This window comes from Carcharodon carcharias, chromosome 7 (genome assembly GCF_017639515.1).
Source record: "Carcharodon carcharias isolate sCarCar2 chromosome 7, sCarCar2.pri, whole genome shotgun sequence".
Lineage (NCBI taxonomy): Eukaryota > Metazoa > Chordata > Chondrichthyes > Lamniformes > Lamnidae > Carcharodon > Carcharodon carcharias.
The window spans coordinates 133,197,817-133,219,059 of record NC_054473.1 but is presented as its reverse complement, the minus strand read 5'-3'; the positions used below and the strand labels follow the sequence as shown (position 1 = coordinate 133,219,059).

The 21,243-nt window shown below is 42.5% G+C and overlaps 1 protein-coding gene across 3 annotated transcripts in view; it reads left to right on the top strand.

Annotated features, from left to right (window-relative positions):
- The window catches only part of slc12a4 (solute carrier family 12 member 4), a 128,975-nt gene that overhangs the window by 50,861 nt on the left and 56,871 nt on the right, over positions 1 to 21,243 (top strand). For all 3 annotated transcript variants that reach the window (XM_041191356.1, XM_041191355.1, XM_041191357.1), the window contains 4 exons: positions 3,916 to 4,127; positions 9,501 to 9,665; positions 18,310 to 18,408; positions 20,712 to 20,769. In XM_041191356.1, the coding sequence (XP_041047290.1) occupies positions 3,916 to 4,127; positions 9,501 to 9,665; positions 18,310 to 18,408; positions 20,712 to 20,769 (534 nt within the window). The remainder of the gene's footprint in view (positions 1 to 3,915; positions 4,128 to 9,500; positions 9,666 to 18,309; positions 18,409 to 20,711; positions 20,770 to 21,243) is intronic.

Sequence of the window (21,243 nt, the reverse complement as noted above, 5' to 3'; positions counted from 1 at the left end):
CAAAAAATAGAGAAATATTAAAATTATTAACATGTCCTCCTCATGTGATGGGACATGTTAATAAGAAACACATAAAGTTTATTACATTTTTAAAAAATGGACCTAAAATTTCATCCCATCAGTGGATGAAGTTTCATGAATAATCTGCAGCCCGCTAGGGCTCCTAGCCTGCCCGCCAACCTTAAGCTTGGACGGGCAGGTCTTTAATTATATTACTTAGCCCGTCAATGGCCTCAGTTGGCCACTGACAGGTCGGCGGGCAGACAGCTGATTTCGCTGTCTGCCCGCCTTCCTAAAATTTTAAATAGACCAGGATGACGGGGGTTCCTCCCGTTGTCATCCTGAGTCATTTTCCCCTCGGCCAGTGGCTCCGCCCCCAAATTGCCGAGGGGAAAATCCTGGCCTATGTTTCTAAACTTCTCCAAGTGCAGAACCTTCTGGTTGGCGTGCGGGTGCGGGCCCCGCACACTGATGCATAAAATGACATGTGGTAACATCGGGCGTGCGTCCCGACATCACCACACATCATTCTGATCTTCAGTCGGCGGGCGTACGCCGGATTCAGCTGCACGCCCGCCGAACTGTCAAAGGCCTTTTGAGGCCATTTATCAACTAATTGAAACACTTGTCAGGGCTGCCCGACCAACCTTAAGGTTGGCGGGCAGGCGAAGAGCCCAGGCGGCCTTCGCATTTTTCATGGAACCTCATCCATGGGCAGGTTGAGGTTTCATGAAGAATTTATAACTTTAATTAAGAATTTTATTAATTAAAATTCATAGACATGTCCAAGCTCATGTGACACTGTCACCTGAGGGGAAATGTCTGAATAATTTTTCAAATTCTTTTCTTCAATTTTTCACAAATTAATCTTCCTGAGGCAGCTCTGTGCTCAAGGAGATTTCTGCACTCTTTCGCACACATGCATGAAAGAGCGCAGGCCCCAACTCTCCCCCCACCCACCCGCACCCCGCCCGCACAGATAATTGGCCTGCCCATGTAAAATGGCAGTGCGCAGCCGGTCACGGGCGGTGATCGGCTGCACACCCACTCCCGCCCAGCCTGCCTGACGGGAAGAAAATTCTCCCCCATGTTTAACTAATTACCATTTCAAACCTACTTCTTTCCATAGACCAAAGTACCCAGACTTGCTGACTTTAATCCAATAAAGACACACGCCCTACTACAATTCTATTTTAAAAAATAATTTCCAAAACCATTATACACATTAATATCTCTTCAATACACTACCTAATATATGTACTTCAGCAAGATAGATTAAATTAAAAGTCTAACACTGCTTCATGTCACTTATTATCTCTTCCAAATTTGACTCTTTTTTCAAACTAACCAACTTTGTCTAAGAATAATTATTTCTCTAGCCTGGTTTCCATTCAGTGAAACTTGAACGATTTCCAGTAACAATGAACTTCAAACACTACCCCAATACACACTTACAAATATATATTTTTAGGGATGTAGCTAATTTCTAACAATATTCATCCATACCATTAGGGACCAGTTACAGGTGCGACTTGACTTGCCTAATTCAATTTAATTATCATTCTTGGGTTCTGAGACTAAATTTGTAGCAGAATATTTGCTGTGTGCACAGTTTTTATTTTGATGAAGTTGCATGTGTTTGTCGGTTTTTAAATGAAAGTCACAACAGATTTATTAAAGGCAAATATTTGACTAACTTGATTGAGTTCTTTAATGAAGTAACAGAGAGGATAGATAAAGGCAGTGGAATTGGAAACAGTGGAATAGTGGTTATGTTACTGGACTAGAAATTGAGAGGGCTGGGCTAATGATCTAGAAACATGAGGTCAAATTCCATCACAACAGCTGGGAAATTTAAAAATAGTTGAATAAATCCTGACTATCAGATAATGTAAAAAAAAACTACTGGTTCACTGATGTCCTTTAGGAAAGGAATATAGCTGTCCTTATCCAGATCTGATCTACATGTGACTGTTGATCCATAGCTATATATGGATTCTAAACTCCCGCTGAACTAGCTTAGTAAGCTATTCAGTTGTCAAGAAGGCACCCCATCACTATCTACTCGGAGGCAATTATGGATGGCCATTAAATCTTGGCCTTGCCAGTGGTGCTTATATCCCATGAATGATTTTTTTTAAAGTTGTCATTTAAATTGATTTTAAAAAGATATTTGATAAATTATCACATATTAAGCTTGTTAGCAAAACTAAAGTGCATGGGATAAAGGGAGCAAAGGCAACCTGGATACAAAATTGCCTAAAGAATAGAAGACAGAGTTGTGGTGAATGGCTTTTGTTTTGAATTGAGGGGAGATATTCAGAGCTATACAGTGGAGTTCCCCATGCTTCTGTACTAGGATCATTGCTGGTACAGGGCACAAATTTGCAGTTGACTTGAAGTTTGGCTGTAATAACAGTGAAGAAGATAGTAATAGACTTCAATAGGACATAGGTGAGCTGGTTGAGTAGGTAGACATAAATGAATGAAATCAATGCTAAAAGTGTGAGGCGATTATATTTTGGCAGGATTAATAAGGCGAAACAATGCACAGTAAATGGTGCAATTTCAAACAGGATACAAGAACAGACATGGGGGTGTTTGTGCACAAATGTTTGAAGGTGGCAGGACAGGTTAATAAAGCATAGAATCCATATTCTATAAAGAGAGGCATAGAGTACAAAAGCCAAGAAGTATACCAAACCTATAAAAAAACTTTAGTTTGGCCCCAGCTGGAGTGTTGTGTCCAATTCTGGGCATCACACTTAAGGAAGGACGTGAGAGGTTTGGAGAGATTGCAGAATTTTTTTATATTCGTTCATGGGATGTGGACATTACTGGCAAGACCAGGATTTTGATTGCTCATCTCTAACTGCCCTCAAGGTGGTGCCTTTTTGAACCAGTTTTACAATTCTTTTGATGTAGATACATCCACAGTACTTCTAGGGAGGGAGTTCCAGGGTTTTGACCCAGTAACAATTCAGGAGCAGCAATGTGTTTCCAAGTCAGGATATTATGTGACTGGAAGAGAAATTTGCAGGTGGTGATCCCTTGCGTCTGCTGTTCTTGTTCTTCTTAGCAGTAGAGGTCGCAGGTTTTGAAGGTGCTGTTAAAGAAGCCTCGATGAGTTGCAGCACTTCATCTTGTAGATGGTACACACCATAGCCACAGCGCAGCGATGGTGGAAGGAATAAATGTTCAAGGTGGTAGCCAGGTTGGGGCTCCAATCAAGCAGGCTGCCTTGTTCTGGATGATTGTGTGTTGTTGGAGCTGCAATTGTCCAGGCATTTGCTAGAATAGTTCCAGGGATAAAGAATTAGTTACATGGATATATTAGAGAAGCTGTTCTCCTCGGAGTAGAGATAAGATTGGTAGAGGTATTCAAATCTTGAACCATTTTGATAAGAGTAAATAAACAGTTTCCAGTGACAGAACAGTCAGTAAGTGGAGGACTCTGACTTCAGTTTATAAGGAAAAGAATCAGAGGCAGCATGAGGGGGAAAAAATTAGGCAGTGACTCGTAATCTGGAATACACTGTCTGAAAGAGTGGTGGAAGCATATTCAGTAGTAGCTTTCAAAAGGGAATTGGATACATACTTGAAGGGAAAATATTTACAGGGCTATGGGGGGGATGTGTAGGGGAATGTGAAAAATTGGATAGTTTGTTCGAAAAAGCATGATGGACCAAATAGCCTCTTTTAGTACTATTTTATATGATTCTCTTACTGGAACTAATTTTAAAAACAAATAATATTTGTCTGATCAGTGAACAATGAGCTTTGAATTTATAGAAACATTTGTCAGCATGTGTTTGTTGCTGCATAGTGCTTGATACTATTGTGTAGCTATCTGCAAGGGCAATTTTAATGAAAATTGTATTGCAACATTAGAAAATGCTACCTTGTTTTTTTTAGGATATGCATGTTAGGAAATCGAACTCTCTCCAGAAAACTGTTTGATGTTTGTGCCAAAACCACAGTTGAAAACAATTTGACAGTGACAACCAAATTGTGGGACCTGTTCTGCAGCTCTAAAAATCAAACAGAAACTTGTGATGAGTACTTTGTTCAAAATAATGTCACAGAAATCCAAGGAATTCCAGGTGTAGCAAGTGGCATAATAAAAGGTTTGTATAAAACTGGTTATATTAATAATGCATTTCATGGAAATTTTTTGACTAATGGAAATGATTTATGGGTGCTTGAAATGGTGAAGAATGTCATATTTTCAAAGTTAGATTCTTGCAGTAGGGAAGTAAAGAATGTCATATTTTCAAAGTTAGATTCTTGCAGTAGGGAAGTACAATTGCTTGCCCCGTAGTTGCTTTATTCATTTTCATGTGTTGATCCACTAGAGGGCCCTCTTTTATCTCTTTTATCTTGTAAGCTTTACTTGATGCATCAATCCCATCAGTATACAATTATGGCATTGTCCACTCATCATTGGTCAACAGACCTAAATTAAGCACTAGTTTTAAATTAACTGTGAGCAGCCTGGTGGACATGTGTGCACAATATCAGCACATTTTACCATTCAACTGAAGAAAACAGCTTATTTTTGTGTACTATGTCCAAATTCAGATTAGTCAAATGTAAACCAAACATTTACATACTAATCCTGCCCCAAGCTGTGTACTGTTGGATTAATTGTGTGATTTTATTTTGTTGCCATAATGGCCCATAATTGGCCGACTGAATAACAGCAAGGGTAATAGCAGTCATTGTTATTTATGCGCAAATACAACAGCAACTTCAGACAAAGGCACATGCACGGTTAAACACAAAACTCTAAATGCAGTTGTCTAGGACAATCCACAGCTTTGCAAAAATGGCATTTTGAGGATTGGCTTACCATTGAAACACATTGAGCATGTGAAGTTGCTGTACTAGCCTGATAAATAGATGCTAAATGTGGCACAGAAGGATAAGAGTTAGCCTGAAGTGATGCAACGAGCCTGTTTCGTAGCCATTTACGATCTGTGCATTCTTATAGCAAAATACCAAGTGTTGATTAGTATTAATGAACCTCTATGGCACGAAATATGAACCATTGGAAGTGTGTAGTTTCTTCATTAATGTCTAATTATTGAATACTTTAAAAATGTGAAAAAAATACCATTCCTTTTCTGTCTCTTGCCTTTCAATACAACCCTCCTTTCTTTCATTACTCCTGTTTCCTTATCTGATTTACTATTTAATTAATTCACCTCAATTTACATTCCCTTCTTGGTCCTTGAGCTATTGATTTCATAATCCGTCAATCTGATTGGCATGCCCTGATCACTCAGGCTCTGGGGCAGAATTTTATGTTCCCCTGCTGGCGGGTGGGGGAGGTGGTTTGGCCATAAAATTCTCGGATGACCTCTCCATCGGGCTGCCTCGTACCTTGACCTTCCCACAATCTTACAATGGGATGGGCAAAGCCTTGACCAACCGGCTTGCCCTTGCCCCAACTGAAACCCTTAACTGGCTAATTAATGACCACTTAAGGGCCATTTTCTACCCAGCCTCAATTTTCAGGCTGCCAGTAGGAGTTTGGAGGTGGGAGGAAGCCTAGAAAGTGAACCTGCAGGAAGGGGTGGGAGCGCCTCCATCAACTGTCTCCTCTCCACACTCCCATCCCTAGTGCCTGCAGGTGCTTCCTGAGACCGCCACACTTGCCTGGTCTGGAATCCTGTGACTTAAGCTTTAGGAACTGCTTGCTGTCCCAATCCTGTCTGCTGCAGCTCCTGGTGCTGCTGGGACTAGAGATTGGCCAACAGCTCTCTGAGGTGGGATTTCCTCCTGACTATGGGGAGAAAGTCCCATCTCCAGTCAATTAATGCTCATTGGAGTATTAAATGGCTGCGGCCATCCAGTAACGGTGGGGATGCGTTCGCCTCCCGACTCTTTGGATGTCGGGAAGGGAAACTCCGCCATCCTAAAATCCCTGGCCCAGATGACCAATTTCTCCTCTCCAAGTTTTGATTTTAGTTCACACACTCATCAATTTTTGATACAAAATGTAATTAAGATTAAACATGTAAAGCCAAGTCTAACCAATAGCATAGCTAGATTGGCAGCATCTGTGGAGAGGAGCACAGTTAATGTTTCGAGTCCACATGATTCTTCAACAGAACTAAGGAAAAATAGAAAGGGGAATGAAATATAAGCTGGTTTAAGGGGGGCAGAGTGGGACAAGAAGAGCTGGAAAGAGGACCAGTGATAGGTGGAGATAACCAAAAGATGTCACAGACAAAAGGACAAAGAGGTGTTGAAGGTGGTGATATTATCTAAAGGAATGTGCTATTTAAAGGTAGAAAGCAGGACGAGCAAGGTACAGATAGCCCTAGTGGGGGTGGGGTGGGGTGAAGGAATTGAAAAAGGCTAAAAGGTAGAGATAAAAAAATGGATGGAAATACTTTTAAAAATAATGGAAATAGGTGGAAAAAGAAAAATCTATATAAATTATTGGAAAAAACAAAAAGATGGGGGGAAATCGGAAAGGGAGTGGGGTGGAGGAGCGAGTTCATGATCTAAAATTGTTGAACTCAATATTCAGTCCGGAAGGCCGTAAAGTGCCTAGTCGGAAGATAAGGTGTTGTTCCTCCAGTTTGCGTTGAGCTTCACTGGAACAATGCAGCAGGCCAAGGACGGACATGTGGGCATGAGAGCAGGGTGGAGCGACAGGGAAGTCTGGGTGCTTGCGGACAGACAAGGTATTCTGCAAAGCGGTCACCCAGTCTGCGTTTGGTCTCTCCAATGTAGAGGAGACCACATTGTGAGCAACAAATGCAGTAAACTAAGTTGAGGGAAGTGCAAGTGAAATGCTGCTTCACTTGAAATGAGTGTTTGGGCCCTTGGATGGTGAGGAGAGGGAATGTGAAGGGGCAGGTGTTGTATTTTCTGCGGTTGCATGGGAAGGTGCCGTGGGAGGAAGTTGAGGTGTAGGGGGTGATGGAGGAGTGGACCAGGGTGTCACAGAGGGAACAATCCCTATGGAATGCCGCCAGGGGGGGTGAAGGGAAGATGTGTTTGGTGGTGGCATCATACTGGAGTTGGCGGAAATGAAGGAAGATGATCCTTTGAATGCGGAGGCTGGTGAGATGATAAGTGAGGACAAGGGGACCCCTATCATGTTTCTGGGAGGGAGAAGAAGGCGTGAGGGCAGATGCGCGGGAGATGGGCCGGACACGGTTGAGGGCCCTGTCACCCACTGTGGGTGGAAAACCTCGGTTGAGGAAGAAGGAGAACATGTCAGAGGAACTGTTTTCGAAAGTGGCATCATCAGAACAGATGCGACGTAGGCGAAGGAACTGAGAGAAAGGGATGGAGTCCTTACAGGAAGCGGGGTGTGAAGAGCTGTAGTCGAGGTAGCTGTGGGAGTCGGTAGGCTTGTAATGGATATTGGTGGATAGTCTATCACCAGAAATTGAGACAGAGAGGTCAAGGAAGGGAAGGGCCCAAACAGTCATTTCAAGTGAAGCAGCATTTCACTTGCACTTCTCTCAACTTAGTCTACTGCATTTGTTGCTCCCAATGGGGTTTCCTCTACATTGGAGAGACCAAATGCAGACTGGGTGACCACTTTGCAGAACACCTTCGGTCTGTCCGCAAGCATTACCCAGACCTCCCTGTCGCTTGCCATTTCAACGCTCCACCTTGCTCTCATGCTCACATGTTCGTCCTTAGCTTGCTGCATTGTTCCAGTGAAGCTTAACGCAAACTGGAGGAACAACACCACATCTTCCGACTAGGCACTTTACAGCCTTCCGGACTGAATATTGAGTTCAACAATTTTAGATCATGAACTCTCTCCTCCATGCTCACCCCCTTTCTTATTTTCCCCCTCCTTTTTTGTTTTTTCCAATAATTTATATAGATTTTTCTTTTCCCGCCTATTTCCATAATTTTTACATGTATTTCCATCCATTTTTTTATCTCTACCTTTTAACCTTTTTCAATTCCTTCACCCTACCCCACCCCCACTAGGGCTATCTGTACCTTGCTCGTCCTGCTTTCTACCCTTAATTAGCACATTCCTTTAGATAATATCACCACCTTCAACACCTCTTTGTCCTTTTGTCTGTGACATCTTTTGGTTATCTCCACCTATCACTGGCCCTCTATCCAGCTCTTCTTGTCCCACCCCACCCCCCTTAAACCAGCTTATATTTCACCCCCTTTCTATTTTTCCTTAGTTCTGTTGAAGAGTCATGCGGACTCGAAACGTTAACTGTGTTCCTCTCCACAGATGCTGCCAGACCTGCTGAGTTTTTCCAGGTATTTTTGTTTTTGTTTTGGATTTCCAGCATCCGCAGTTTTTTGCTTTTAGCATAGCTAGATTCACTTTTGCAGCAAATTATGACTCATTGCATTTATTAAACCAGGCTATTTGGACATTGAAGTAAATAACATCAAAATTATTTTAGATAATTTGTTTATTTTTGTATTCCCTACCTGGTAATATAGATGTAAATCACTCTGAGGCCCAGAGTGTCTGCTATTTGCACTGCAAAATTTTAAATGCATGTTACATCAAGAGTAAATAATTTTTCCATGATCTTTAATACTGGATTAAAAAACATCATTCTGGAAATTGACCCCACCCACAATACTGATCACACCTCCAAATCTAAATAATGAGCATGTCCTGTTTACGCCTGTTTGTGCCCTTTTAAGGAGACTCTTCAAATGAAATTTTGGCACAAAGGTGCTAGGAGGCAAAAAACTAACTTATACACAAATGAAACTAGTTAATATTTCTGTATAGTTTTCTTTAAATGTCATTTGCAGTTATTTTTAAAGTTGGATAACAAGACTCTTTAAAAAATGATTTTTTTGTGATGATAAAACTGCATCAGGTTAGCGTTCTTAAATAAAGCAAGGCACATTTTTTAATGGGAGAAAATAAATAATTATATATTCTGTTATGCTGTTTGTGTTGGTTCATGAACGATTTTACTTTTGTGATAATGCAAATGTGATTGAGCACAAATTTGAACCAGAACTTCACTTGGAAAACCAGACAAATTTCAGTCCAGTTTGCACCCAGATTGCCATTTTGTGCTCAAAGCAGAAACTCTGGGCAGAATTTTTCTGTCAGCGAGCTGGGGGCAGGGCCCGCTCATCGACGCACAAATGGTACGGGGTGACATTGGGGGTTCCCCCCCACGTCATCTCACGCAATTTCTTTATAAGTCAAAGTTTCTTTGAACATATTAAATATAGCATATTTCATAATTTTTGTGGGACCACTAAAAATTGGATTCATTACTAATTGCAAAAATTTCCAAAAATCTAGAATTGGAATCTTTAACTTGGCAATATTCCAAGTGATTTTTGTACAAAATCATCATTCAAAGATTCTGAATCGCACACTTTCATTTTAAATATCTCAATATCGTAACAATACATAATGGGAAAAGCTAACCTTTTACCCTTGCATGTGATGAATTTACTTCCTATCAATCTGCTGCATTTGAGAGTTCATGAATTAATCTTGTTCAATTTTCATGCAGAGAATCTATGGAGCAACTACATGGCCAAAGGGGAGATACTCCAAAAGCGTTCTTTACCATCTGTTGAAGCTTCTGGATCAAAAAGAAATCTGCCTGTCTATGTTTTTGCAGACATAACTACCACCTTTACAATTTTGGTTGGCATTTTCTTCCCTTCAGTAACTGGTGAGAAAACTTGAATTGCTATGATAAAGAACTTGCAATGTTTTCCCTGAAAAGACTTGTATAGAAGAGTCAGTTAGCACAATACCATGTGGAGAACCCAAATCCTATCTAGACTGTTGGGATGAAGGTTTCTTTTCCCTCCTGACTATAAAGGTCTGTGAGAAATTAGGTTAGATGGGCAAAACTCTGCTTCTAAAGAGCATGGCACTACAACAAAAACAGCATAGTTTGGCACTAAATTTAAAATATAATTTATAGAAGTGTACAGGTGGTCAATGTAAGTGGAAAATTTGAATTTAGATAAGAGAGAGTATGTTTCTGAGGCTAGAGCTGCAACATATTTGAGCAGAGAGAGTGTTTGATGCTGATGCACAAAGTAGAAGGGTGTTCTGTTTTCCAATATTGAAATTTTTCAACATGATGACCAAAAACATTTTCTTCCTGGGTTTAGCAACCAAATAGTGCCTGAAAAATGGATGCCATGCACAAGAAAATGGAGTGTTACTTGTTTGATCCAATTCTTCAACTAAATCAATCTGCAGCAGGATTTACTGCATAGCTTTCAGGTGATTGAACCTCATGGAAATTGCTGGAAGACAAAAGTCAGACCTCTGCTTTACTTCCAAATGGAGTTCAGGGGCTTTCAGAAGAATTTGATGCTGCGCCTTCCATGCCTATTGTTTCTGTGCTTTCTGCCTTCAGCAGCAGTAGGATGGTATTTTCAAGGAAGATCTGATGGGCTTTTTTTTAATGGCTTTGCCTCTTCAGTGCTTGTTGCAGAATGTTGGTCCGTTACATTTACTGATTTTCATCATGCTCAGAATTGTACCACCCTGCCCTTTGTGATCTAACCTATTTAGAGGCAGGCAAGGGAAAACAACCATGAGCCCCCTTGACAGCTGCTGAAGACATTTACCTAGGCCTCTCCAAGCTACTGAAAGTTGGTTCCTGAAATCAGCGCAGCAATTTTCACTCTCACCAATCATATGCCTGTTATTTCATTCTATGTGTAGTGATATGAGACACCTGCTAAACCAATACTCATCTTACTTAGATAAAAACAAAATACTGCCAGTGCTGGAAATCCAAAACAAAAACAGAATTACCTGGAAAAACTCAGCAGGTCTGGCAGCATCGGCGGAGAAGAAAAGAGTTGACGTTTCAAGTCCTCATGACCCTTCAACAGAACTGAGTGAATATTAGGAGAGGAGTGAAATATAAGCTGGTGGGGGAGGGGGGGTGGGGGGAGAGACGTTGGTGGGGGGGAGTGGTGTGGTTGTAGGGACAAGCAAGCAGTGATAGGAGCAGATAATTAAAAGATGTCACAGACAAAAGAACAAAGAGGTGTTGAAGGTGGTGATATTATCTAAACGAATGTGCTAATTAAGAATGGATGGCAGGGCACTCAAGGTATAGCTCTAGTGGGGGTGGGGTGGAAAGACTAGCAGGGCATAAAAGATTTAAAAATAATGGAAATAGGTGGGAAAAGAAAAATCTATATACATTATTGGAAAAAACAAAACAAAGGGGGAAGAAACGGAAAGGGGGTGGGGATGGAGGAGGGAGTTCAAGATCTAAAGTTGTTGAATTCAATATTTAGTCGGAAGATGAGGTGCTGTCTCTCCAGTTTGCGTTGGACTTCACTGGAACAATGCAGCAAGACAAGGACAAACATGTGGCCATGAGAGCAGGGTGGAGTTAAAATGGCAAGCGACAGGGAGGTTTGGGTCTTACTTGCGGACAGACCGCAGGTGTTCTGCAAAGCAGTTGCCCAGTTTACGTTTGGTCTCTCCAGTGTAGAGGAGATCGCATTGGGAGCAACGAATGCAGTAGACTAAGTTGGAGGAAATGCAAATGAAATGCTGCTTCACTTGAAAGGAGTGTTTGGGCCCTTGGACGGTGAGGAGAGATGAAGTGAAGGGACAGGTGTTGCATCTTTTGCGTGGGCATGGGGTGGTGCCATAGGTGGGGGTTGAGGAGTAGGGGGTGATGGAGGAGTGGACCAGGGTGTCCCAAAGGGAACGATCCCTATGGAATGCTGCCAGGGGGGTTGAAGGGAAGATGTGTTTGGTGGTGGCATCATGCTGGAGTTGGCGGAAATGGCGGAGGATGATCTTTTCAATGCGGAGGCTGGTGGAGTGATAAGTGAGGACAAGGGGGCCCCTATCGTGTTTCTGGGAGGGAGGAGAAGGCGTGAGGGCGGATGCGCAGGAGATGAGCCAGACACGGTTGAGGGCCCTGTCAACGACCATGGGTGGAAAACCTCGGTTAAGGAAGAAGGAAGACATGGCAGAGGAACTGTTTTTGAAAGTAGCATCATCAGAACAGATGCGACGGAGGCAAAGGAACTGAGAGAATGGGATGGAGTCCTTACAGGAATCGGGGTGTGAGGAGCTGTAGTCGAGGTAGCTGTGGGAGTCGGTAGGCTTGTAGTGGATATTTGTGGAAGTCTATCACCAGAAATTGAGACGGAGAGGTCAAGGAAGGGAAGGGAAGTGTCAGAGATGGACCATGTGAAAATGATGGAGGGGTGGAGATTGGAAGCAAAATTTAAAAATTTTTCCAAGTCCCGACAAGAGCATGAAGCAGCACCGAAGTAATCATCGATGTACCAGAGAAAGAGTTGTGGGAGGGGGCCGGAGTAGGGTTGGAACAAGGAATGTTCCACATACACCATAAAGAGACAGGCATAGCTGGAGCCCATGCGGGTACCCATAGCCACACCTTTTATTTGGAGGAAGTGAGAGGAGTTAAAGGAGAAATTGTTCAGTGTGAGAACAAGTTCAGCCAGACGGAGGAGAGTCGTGGTGGATGGGGATTGTTCGGGCCTCTGTTCGAGGAAGAAGCTAAGGGCCGTCAGACCATTCTGGTGGGGGGATGGAGGTGTAGAGGGATTGGACGTCCATGGTGAAGAGGAAGCGGTTGGTGCCAGGGAACTGGAAATTGTTGATGTGATGTAATGTGTCAGAGGAATCACGGATGTAGGTGGGAAGGGACTGGACAAGGGGAGAGAGAAGGGAGTCAAGATAATGAGAAATGACTTCTGTGGGGCAGGAACAGGCTGACACGATCGGTCTACCGGGACAGTTCTGTTTGTGGATTTTGGGTAGGAGGTAGAAGCGGGCCATCCGAGGTTGGGCGACTATCAGGTTGGAAGCTGTGGGAGGAAGATCTCCAGAGGAAATGAGGTCAGTGACAGTCCTGGAAACAATGGCTTGATGTTCAGTGGTGGGGTCATGGTCCAGGGAGAGGTAGGAGGAAGTGTCTGCGAGTTGACGCTCAGCCTCCGCGAGGTAGAGGTCAGTGCGCCAGACAACAACAGCACCACCCTTGTCAGCGGGTTTGATGACAATGTTGGGGTTGGACCTGAGAGAACAGAGTGCAGTAAGTTCAGAGAGAGACAGATTAGAATGGGTGAGAGCAGCAGAGAAATTGAGACGACTAATGTCACGCCGACAGTTCTCATACCTTTACGCCCTCATCTCAATGAATTTCGGGCTCGGCACGATGTTGAATTCTTCTTCCGCCATCTTCGTCTCGGTGCTCATTTCTTTGGGCAGGAGTCCTCTCCCCATTCAACAGGTGCTTTTACCCACCTCCAATATTCTCCCTCCACCTGGACCCCGCCCTCTGGATTCTTACCTTCTCTTGATCTTTTCATTGAGAACTGTCGGCATGACATTTGTCGTCTCAATTTCTCTGCTCCTCTCACCCATTCTAATCTCTCTCTCTCTGAACTTAGTGCACTCCGTTCTTGCAGGTCCAACCCCAACATTGTCATCAAACCCGCTGACAAGGGTGGTGCTGTTGTCTGGCGCACTGACCTCTACCTCGTGGAGGCTGAGCGTCAACTCACAGACACTTCCTCCTACCTCTCCCTGGACCATGACCCCACCACTGAACATCAAGCCATTGCTTCCAGGACTGTCACTGACCTCATCTCCTCTGGAGATCTTCCTCACACAGCTTCCAACCTGATAGTCGCCCAACCTCGCACGGCCTGCTTCTACCTCCTACCCAAAATCCACAAACAGAACTGTTCTGGCAGACCGATCATCTCAGCTTGCTCCTGCCCCACAGAACTCATTTCTGGTTATCTTGACTCCCTTCTCTCTCCCCTTGTCCAGTCCCTTCCCACCTACATCCGTGATTCCTCTCACACCTTACGTCACATCAACAATTTCCAGTTCCCTGGGCCCAACCGCTTCCTCTTCACCATGGATGTCCAATCCCTCTACAGCTCCATCCCCCACCAGGATGGTCTGAGGGCCCTTAGCCTCTTTCTCAAACAGAGGCCCAAACAATCCACATCCACCACTACTCTCCTTCGTCTGGCTGAACTTGTTCTCACACTGAACAATTTCTCCTTTAATTCCTCTCACTTCCTCCACGTAAGAGGTGTGGCTATGGGTACCCACATGGGCCCCAGCTATGCCTGTCTCTTCATGGTGTATGTGGAACATTCCTGGTTCCAGTCCTACTCCGGCCTCCTCCCACAACTTTTTCTTCGGTACATCGATGATTACTTCGGTGCTGCTTCATGCTCTCGTCGGGACTTGGAAAAATTTTTAAATTTTGCTTCCAATCTCCACCCCTCCATCATTTTCACATGGTCCATCTCTGACACTTCCCTTCCCTTCCTTGACCTCTCTGTCTCAATTTCTGGTGATAGACTGTCCACAAGTATCCATTACAAGCCTACCGACTCCCACAGCTACCTCGACTACAGCTCCTCACACCCTGCTTCCTGTAAGGACTCTATCCCATTTTCTCAGTTCCTTTGCCTCCGTTGCATCTGTTCTGATGATGCTACCTTCAAAAACAGTTCCTCTGCCATGTCTTCCTTCTTCCTTAACCGAGGTTTTCCACCCATGGTCGTTAACAGTGCCCTCAACCGTGTCCGGCCCATCTCCCGCGCATCCGCCCTCATGCCTTCTCCTCCCTCCCAGAAACATGATAGGGGCCCCCTTGACCTCACTTATCACCCCACCAGCCTCCGCATTCAAAAGAACATCCTCCACCATTTCCGCCAACTCCAGCATGATGCCACCACCAAACACATCTTCCCTTCACCCCCCCTGGCAGCATTCCGTCGGGATCATTCCCTCCGGGACACCCTGGTCCACTCCTCCATCACCCCCTACTCCTCAACCCCCACCTATGGCACCACCCCATGCCCACACAAAAGATGCAACACCTGCCCCTTCACTTCCTCTCTCCTCACCCTCCAAGGGCCCAAGCACTCCTTTCAAGTGAAGCAGCATTTCATTTGCATTTCCCCCAACTTAGTCTACTGCATTCGTTGCTCCCAATGCGGTCTCCTCTACATTGGAGAGACCAAACGTAAACTGGGCGACCGCTTTGCAGATCACCTGCGGTTTGTCCGCAAGAAAAACCCAAACCTCCCTGTCGCTTGCCATTTTAGCACTCCACCCTGCTTTCTTGCCCACATGTCTGTCCTTGGCTTGCTGCATTGTTCCAGTGAAACCCAATGCAAACTGGAGGAACAGCACCTCATCTTCCAACTAGGCACTTTACAGCCTTCCGGACTGAATATTGAATTCAACAACTTTAGATCTTGAACTCCCTCCTCCATCCCCAACCCCTTTCCGTTTGTTCCCCCTTCCTTTTGTTTTTTCCAGTAATGTATATAGATTTTTCTTTTCCCACCTATTTCCATTATTTTTAAATCTTTTATGGTCTGCTTGTCTTTCCACCCCACCCCCACTAGAGCTTTACCTTGAGTGCCCTGCCATCCATTCTTAATTAGCACATTCGTTTAGATAATATCACCACCTTCAACACCTCATTTTTTTTTGTCTGTGGCATCTTTTGATTATCTGCTCCTATCACTGCTTGCTTGTCCCTACAACCACACCACTGCGCACCCCGCAACTTCTCTCCCCCCACCCCCCCTCCCCCACCTTAAACCAGCTTATATTTCACCCCTCTCCTAATATTCACTCAGTTCTGTTGAAGGGTCATGAGGACTCGAAACATCAACTCTTTTCTTCTCATCTCACTTACGCCATTTAAAAAAAAATATATATAGTTTATATATTTTGTTTCCCACTTTTCTCTATATACTGCTTGGTATAATGGTGTCATCCTTCTATCAGCTCCCTCCCAAGGTGGATTTCACAGGTACTTGGACTGCTGTTTTGGGGTCCTGTTGCCATTCTAGTCTGGTGGCCAGTACAAAACATTCACAGGATCCAGACCTATAAACTAAATGGAGAGCACTGACCTGCAAATCACAAAATAAGTGAAAAACTTTTATAAGTCATCTGAAACCATCTAAATAAATATCCACACTTTCTGAATGCTAAAAGCCAAAAATCACCTGACTCTCCCATAGAGCTTTAATGTACCTACCCCTTTAATGATGCTGCTGCCTATGAGGCCTCAATTAGTTTCAATCTTCTTATCCATCTAGCCCAATAGAGGATTCTCTGGCAGAACCTAAAGTCTGCCCTCTGTGTTGATGAGGACTACTGGGAAACTCACGCACTTCTATCCATGCACTTCCAGTACACTGTGCTCAGTGTGCCTCCAAACATATGTACCTAGGGTCTTGTCAGCATGTGACCTCTTCTACTTCCTAATACTTCAGCATTTTATTTCAATTTCATTGCAGTTTTTTCCCATGGAATTTAATGGTCAAAGCCAGTGACTGCGCTGTAGAAAACCCTATAATTTTTATAAAGTCACAGAAATGCAGTTTTAGTTAAACTTGTGAATGATTTCTCAACTTTTTTGAAAGCTGGCACTTGGTGATTGTTTCACACGTTCTTGTGCAAGTTTCATGGAACTGACGTCAAACAGAGGGAAACCTCAACTGCAGGCTGAGCCGTTGGTATATGGAAATTATGCAGGAAGCCTTTACTATACTTAATCTTAGCTAGCACTTTGAATGCAGCAATTAGATTTATTTAATGAGATACACTTGGTGTATTAAGAGGCAATGGTGTTTGCACTTTGCTGTTCAAAATTTGTTTATTTTTATAATTGCCGTTATCTTTGGCTCAATCCGTTATGGTTTATTCATTTTCTAAACTTGTATTCTTGAAGAAAAATATGAGGTTCTGTCATCTTTCAGGTCAGTGCAGGCTGTGTTCTGATTTTCTTTTTTGTTCTAATCTAAGCACATTTGCAGTGACTTTATAAAGTAAACTATTGGTGCTAGCACTAAAGCAAATAATAAAACTATCACCACAGTAAACATTTGCACACAGTCTCATTTATGTTAATTATGGTTCCTAACACAACAAAAAGGGTGGTTGCATGTAACTTCTGCTGAATTTTTAAGGTAGTGTATTTTTCAATTAGAAATGTATCCCATACAATAAAGCTGAACCCCATATTTAATACTGTATTTATATTAATAGTGTCTCTGTAGGCAGCAAAGAACAAAATAGCTTTGTTGAACAAAAAGCAAACATTTCCAAATGCTGGAAATCTGAAATACTGGAAGCTAACAGGTCAGACAGCATCTGTGTACAAGACGGGAAGGTTGATGTTTCAGGTGGGAGCTCGAACAAAAGAAAGTCCAGGATTTTTTCAGTCGGCATATGGGGGCAGTCCGACATGCTGGCACGTAAAATGATGCGCAATGACGTCAGGCATGCATTCTGACATCATCGCGTTATCTCGCAATGTTTCGTTTGGCCGGCACCGGAGTCAGCTGCATGCCCGCTGATGATTGATAGGCCTATTAAGGCCATTAACGAAGTAATTAGTGTCATGTTTATGCTGCCTGTCTAACCTTAAGGTTGGTGGGCAGATGAAAAGGCCAATCAGCCTTCACATTTTCCATGAACGGGTTGAGGTTTCTTAAGACTTTTATTACTTAAATAAAAAATTTATAAGAAAAATGAAAATATGTCCCATCTCATATGTGACATGAGGGGACATGCCTCATTAAATTTATAATGTCTGTAAAAAAAATTTTTTAAAAACCACTTCAATCTCCCTGAGGCAGCCCTGTGCCTCAGGGAGATTGAGGCGCTCTTTCCCACGCATGTGCGCGAAATAGAGCTGGCCCTGACTCTCCCTCCTCTCCCCATCTGCACAGGTAGCACTGAGCACTACTGCTCATGCATTACACTGGGTGGGCCTTAATTGGCCTGTCCGCGTAAAATGGCGGTGTGGAGCCAATCGCTCCTGCTGAGTCCGCCTGACATGGGAAAAATTCAGGCCATAGTTTTGTCCCCTGCCTCCAGTGAAAAGTGTTGGCCAAGACAACTGCTAGGGTTAACATTCTGTTCTTGTTAATAATTGACTCAGTGACTGTGCAATATATAATGAGGTATAAATCTCTTTTTAGAAATATCTTCTTTTCACTGGGAAAGATACCTTTTACTGAGGCAGGTAGAGTATTTTAATTTGCTGTGTAGTGGGAACAGTATTTGACATACTGCTGCTAGGTATGTAGTAAACTTGCTCCAGATCTAATGGTAATTTTTAAAAAGTACTGGATTCTCTCTCATAAACTATACTGGCAGATTTTTTGCAATTTCTATCCTTTTATATCATATTCAGCGTTGTGCTTCACAGAATATAATAGAAAATTGTGTAATAATTATTTAAATTAAAATAAGGCATTAGATACATTTTCATGTAATTTTCTGATTTTATCTGTTAGGTATCATGGCTGGTTCTAATAGATCAGGAGACCTGAAGGATGCACAAAAGTCAATTCCCATTGGTACGATCATGGCTATTGCTACAACTTCATTAATTTGTATCCTTTTTATTTCATTGTAAATAATGATAAGTACAAAACAGTTGAAAATCGATGTAGGTGACATAGTAATTCCTGTGGTTCTATGTTGGGAGACCTGAAAGGCATATTAGGTGCTGTTTGCTCGCCTTTGTCAGACAGATTTAGCCAATTATCACTCAGATCATTTAGTGGCTGGTCAGGAGACAACTTGTAGGTTAACTCTCCAATACAGTGTTGAGGGAGGTCTTCATGATCAGTCTGCCCTTTAAGGTTAGTGTTCTGAAGAATAGCAGGGAATCTCTTCATGTCCTGGTCAATATTGTTTCCTCAACTAACGTAACTAAAAGAGATATCTGGTGATTTCCCTTGCTGTTTGTAGGATTGATCTTAGTGCAAATTGGTGTTTTCTACATTATAACAGTGCTTACATTTCAAAAGTACTTAATTGGCTGTAAAGCAAGTTGGGATGGCTGGAGGTCTTAAAAGATTCTATGTAAATGTAAATCATTCTTTCCTTTGGCCCAAATCTTCCAATATGGGGAGTGGTGAATGAGAAAAAGTACTGGGGAAACTAATGGGGTTCAAGGCTGATAACTCCCCTGGACCTGATGAGTTGCATCCTAGGATATTAAAGGAAGTAGCTACAGAGATAGTGGATAGTGCACTGGTAGTAATCTTCCAAGAAACTTTAGATTCTGGAAAAGTCCCAGAAGAGTGGAGAACGGCCAATGTAACACCCTTATTCAAAAAGGGAGAAAGACAAAAAACAGGTAACTATAGGCCAGTTAGCTTAACATCAGTTATTGGGAAAATGTTGGAGTCTATTATAAAGGATGTACTAGCACAGCATTTAGAAATACATAATCTAATCAAGTAGAGTCAGCATGGCTTCATGAAGGGGAAATCATGCCTAACAAATTTATAAGAATTCTTTGAGGAGGTAACAAGCAGGATAGATAAAGGGGAACCAGTAGATGTAACATATTTGGATTTCCAAAAGGCGTTCGATAAGGTCCCACACATATGGCTACTTAGTAAGATAAGATAGCCCATGGTGTTGGGGGTATTATATTAGCATGGATAGAGGCTTGGTTAACTAATAGAAGACAGAGAGTTGGGATAAGGGGGGCATTTTCAGGATGGCCGCTAGTGGAGTGCCACAGGGATCAGTGCTACGGCCTCAATTATTTACAATATATATTAATGACTTAGATGAGGGAAGTGAATGTAGCCAAGTTTGCAGATGACACAAAATAGGTGGAAAGGCAAAGGGGAGGATGACACAAGGAGTCTACAGAGGGATATAGACAGATTAAGTGAGTCAGCAAAAACTTGGCAGGTGGGATATAATGTGGGAAAATGCCAGAATATGCACTTTGGCAGGAAGAATAGAGGAGCTGATTATTATGTAAATGGAGAAAGGCTGCAGCACAGAGGGTTTTGGGAGTCCTTGTGCATGAATCCCAAAAAGCCTACCTACAAGTTCAACTGGTAATAGGGAAGGCAAATGGAATGTTGGTCTTTATTTCAAAGGGAATGGAGTAAAAATAGGGAAGTCATGCTAAAACTATACAAGGCACTAGTTAGACCACACCTAGAATACTGTGAACAATTTTGGTCCCCTTATCTAAGGAAAGATATACTGGCATTGGAGGCAGTCCAGAGAACGTTCAGTAGGTTGATCCCGGGTATGGAGGGATTTTCTTTTGAGGAGAGGTTAAATAGGTCGGGCCTGTACTCATGGAGTTTAGGAGAATGAGAGGTGACCATATTGAAACATATAAGATTCTTAGGGGGCTTGATAGGATAGATGCTGAGAGGTTGTTTCCTCTTATTGGAGAGTCTAGGTCCAGAGGGCATAATCTCAGAGTAAGGAGTCGCCCATTTAAAACAGATGAGGAGGAATTTCTTCTCTTAGGGTAATCAATCTGTGGAATTCTTTACCACAGAGGGCTGTGGAGGCTGGGTCATTAAGTATATTCAAGGCTGATAGACAGATTTTTAATCAATAAGGGAATCAAGGGTTCCAGGCTATGCTCTTATTCCACCCTGTCTTGTTTTCTTGGCTGTAAAAGAAAGATTGGTCATGCAAAACAGCTGTGCACAATTTAATTGGCGAGCAAGGGGAATGCTTATTAAAACTTGTATTTTTACTTCTAATTACAAGCAGTTTGACAATATCATACATCATAAGCTTGTCTCAAATCCAGTGACGTTTACTTTTAAAAAAATTCTGTTGTTAATTACCTGATCAAAACACACTTTCAGCGATCTACAAAGTTCAATTGAATTGACTTTTATTTCACTTGACTAAAAATCAGACTTGAGTAGTGTGGTGTTATTTGGAGCCTGTATTGAAGATGTTGTACTTAGAGATAAGTAAGTACTGAATCATTTTGAAAATAATTAATCTTGCTCTTTTGGGGAAAATCTCTTTGTGAAAATGCATTTGGCTTGCATAATATTTTTATTGCGTCTCTTTAGATCAATATCCAACAAAGCATTCATATTTAGCCAGCAGTCCTTTTAAGGAGAATCTTTTTTAAGTAATCATTTTTAAACCTTTGGAAAAGGTACATTTTATATTGCCCTTCAATAAATTTTAATTGAATCCAACACTATCTGCTCTGTGTCAAGCGTTTCATGTTGTCTATATATTAATTCCAGTGCTGCTCTCCAAAGTTCATTATCTGCAAAGTGTTACTTTTGTGAATCTCGGTGGCTGTTTGGCCCCACAGTCATGTAACAGAAAATATTTTGCAAGTAATTTTTTTTTTTAGAAAAAGGATGCGATAGGAATAGGGCCATTAATGGATGGCCAGGATTTTTCATATCTGGAAAAACATTACAAAA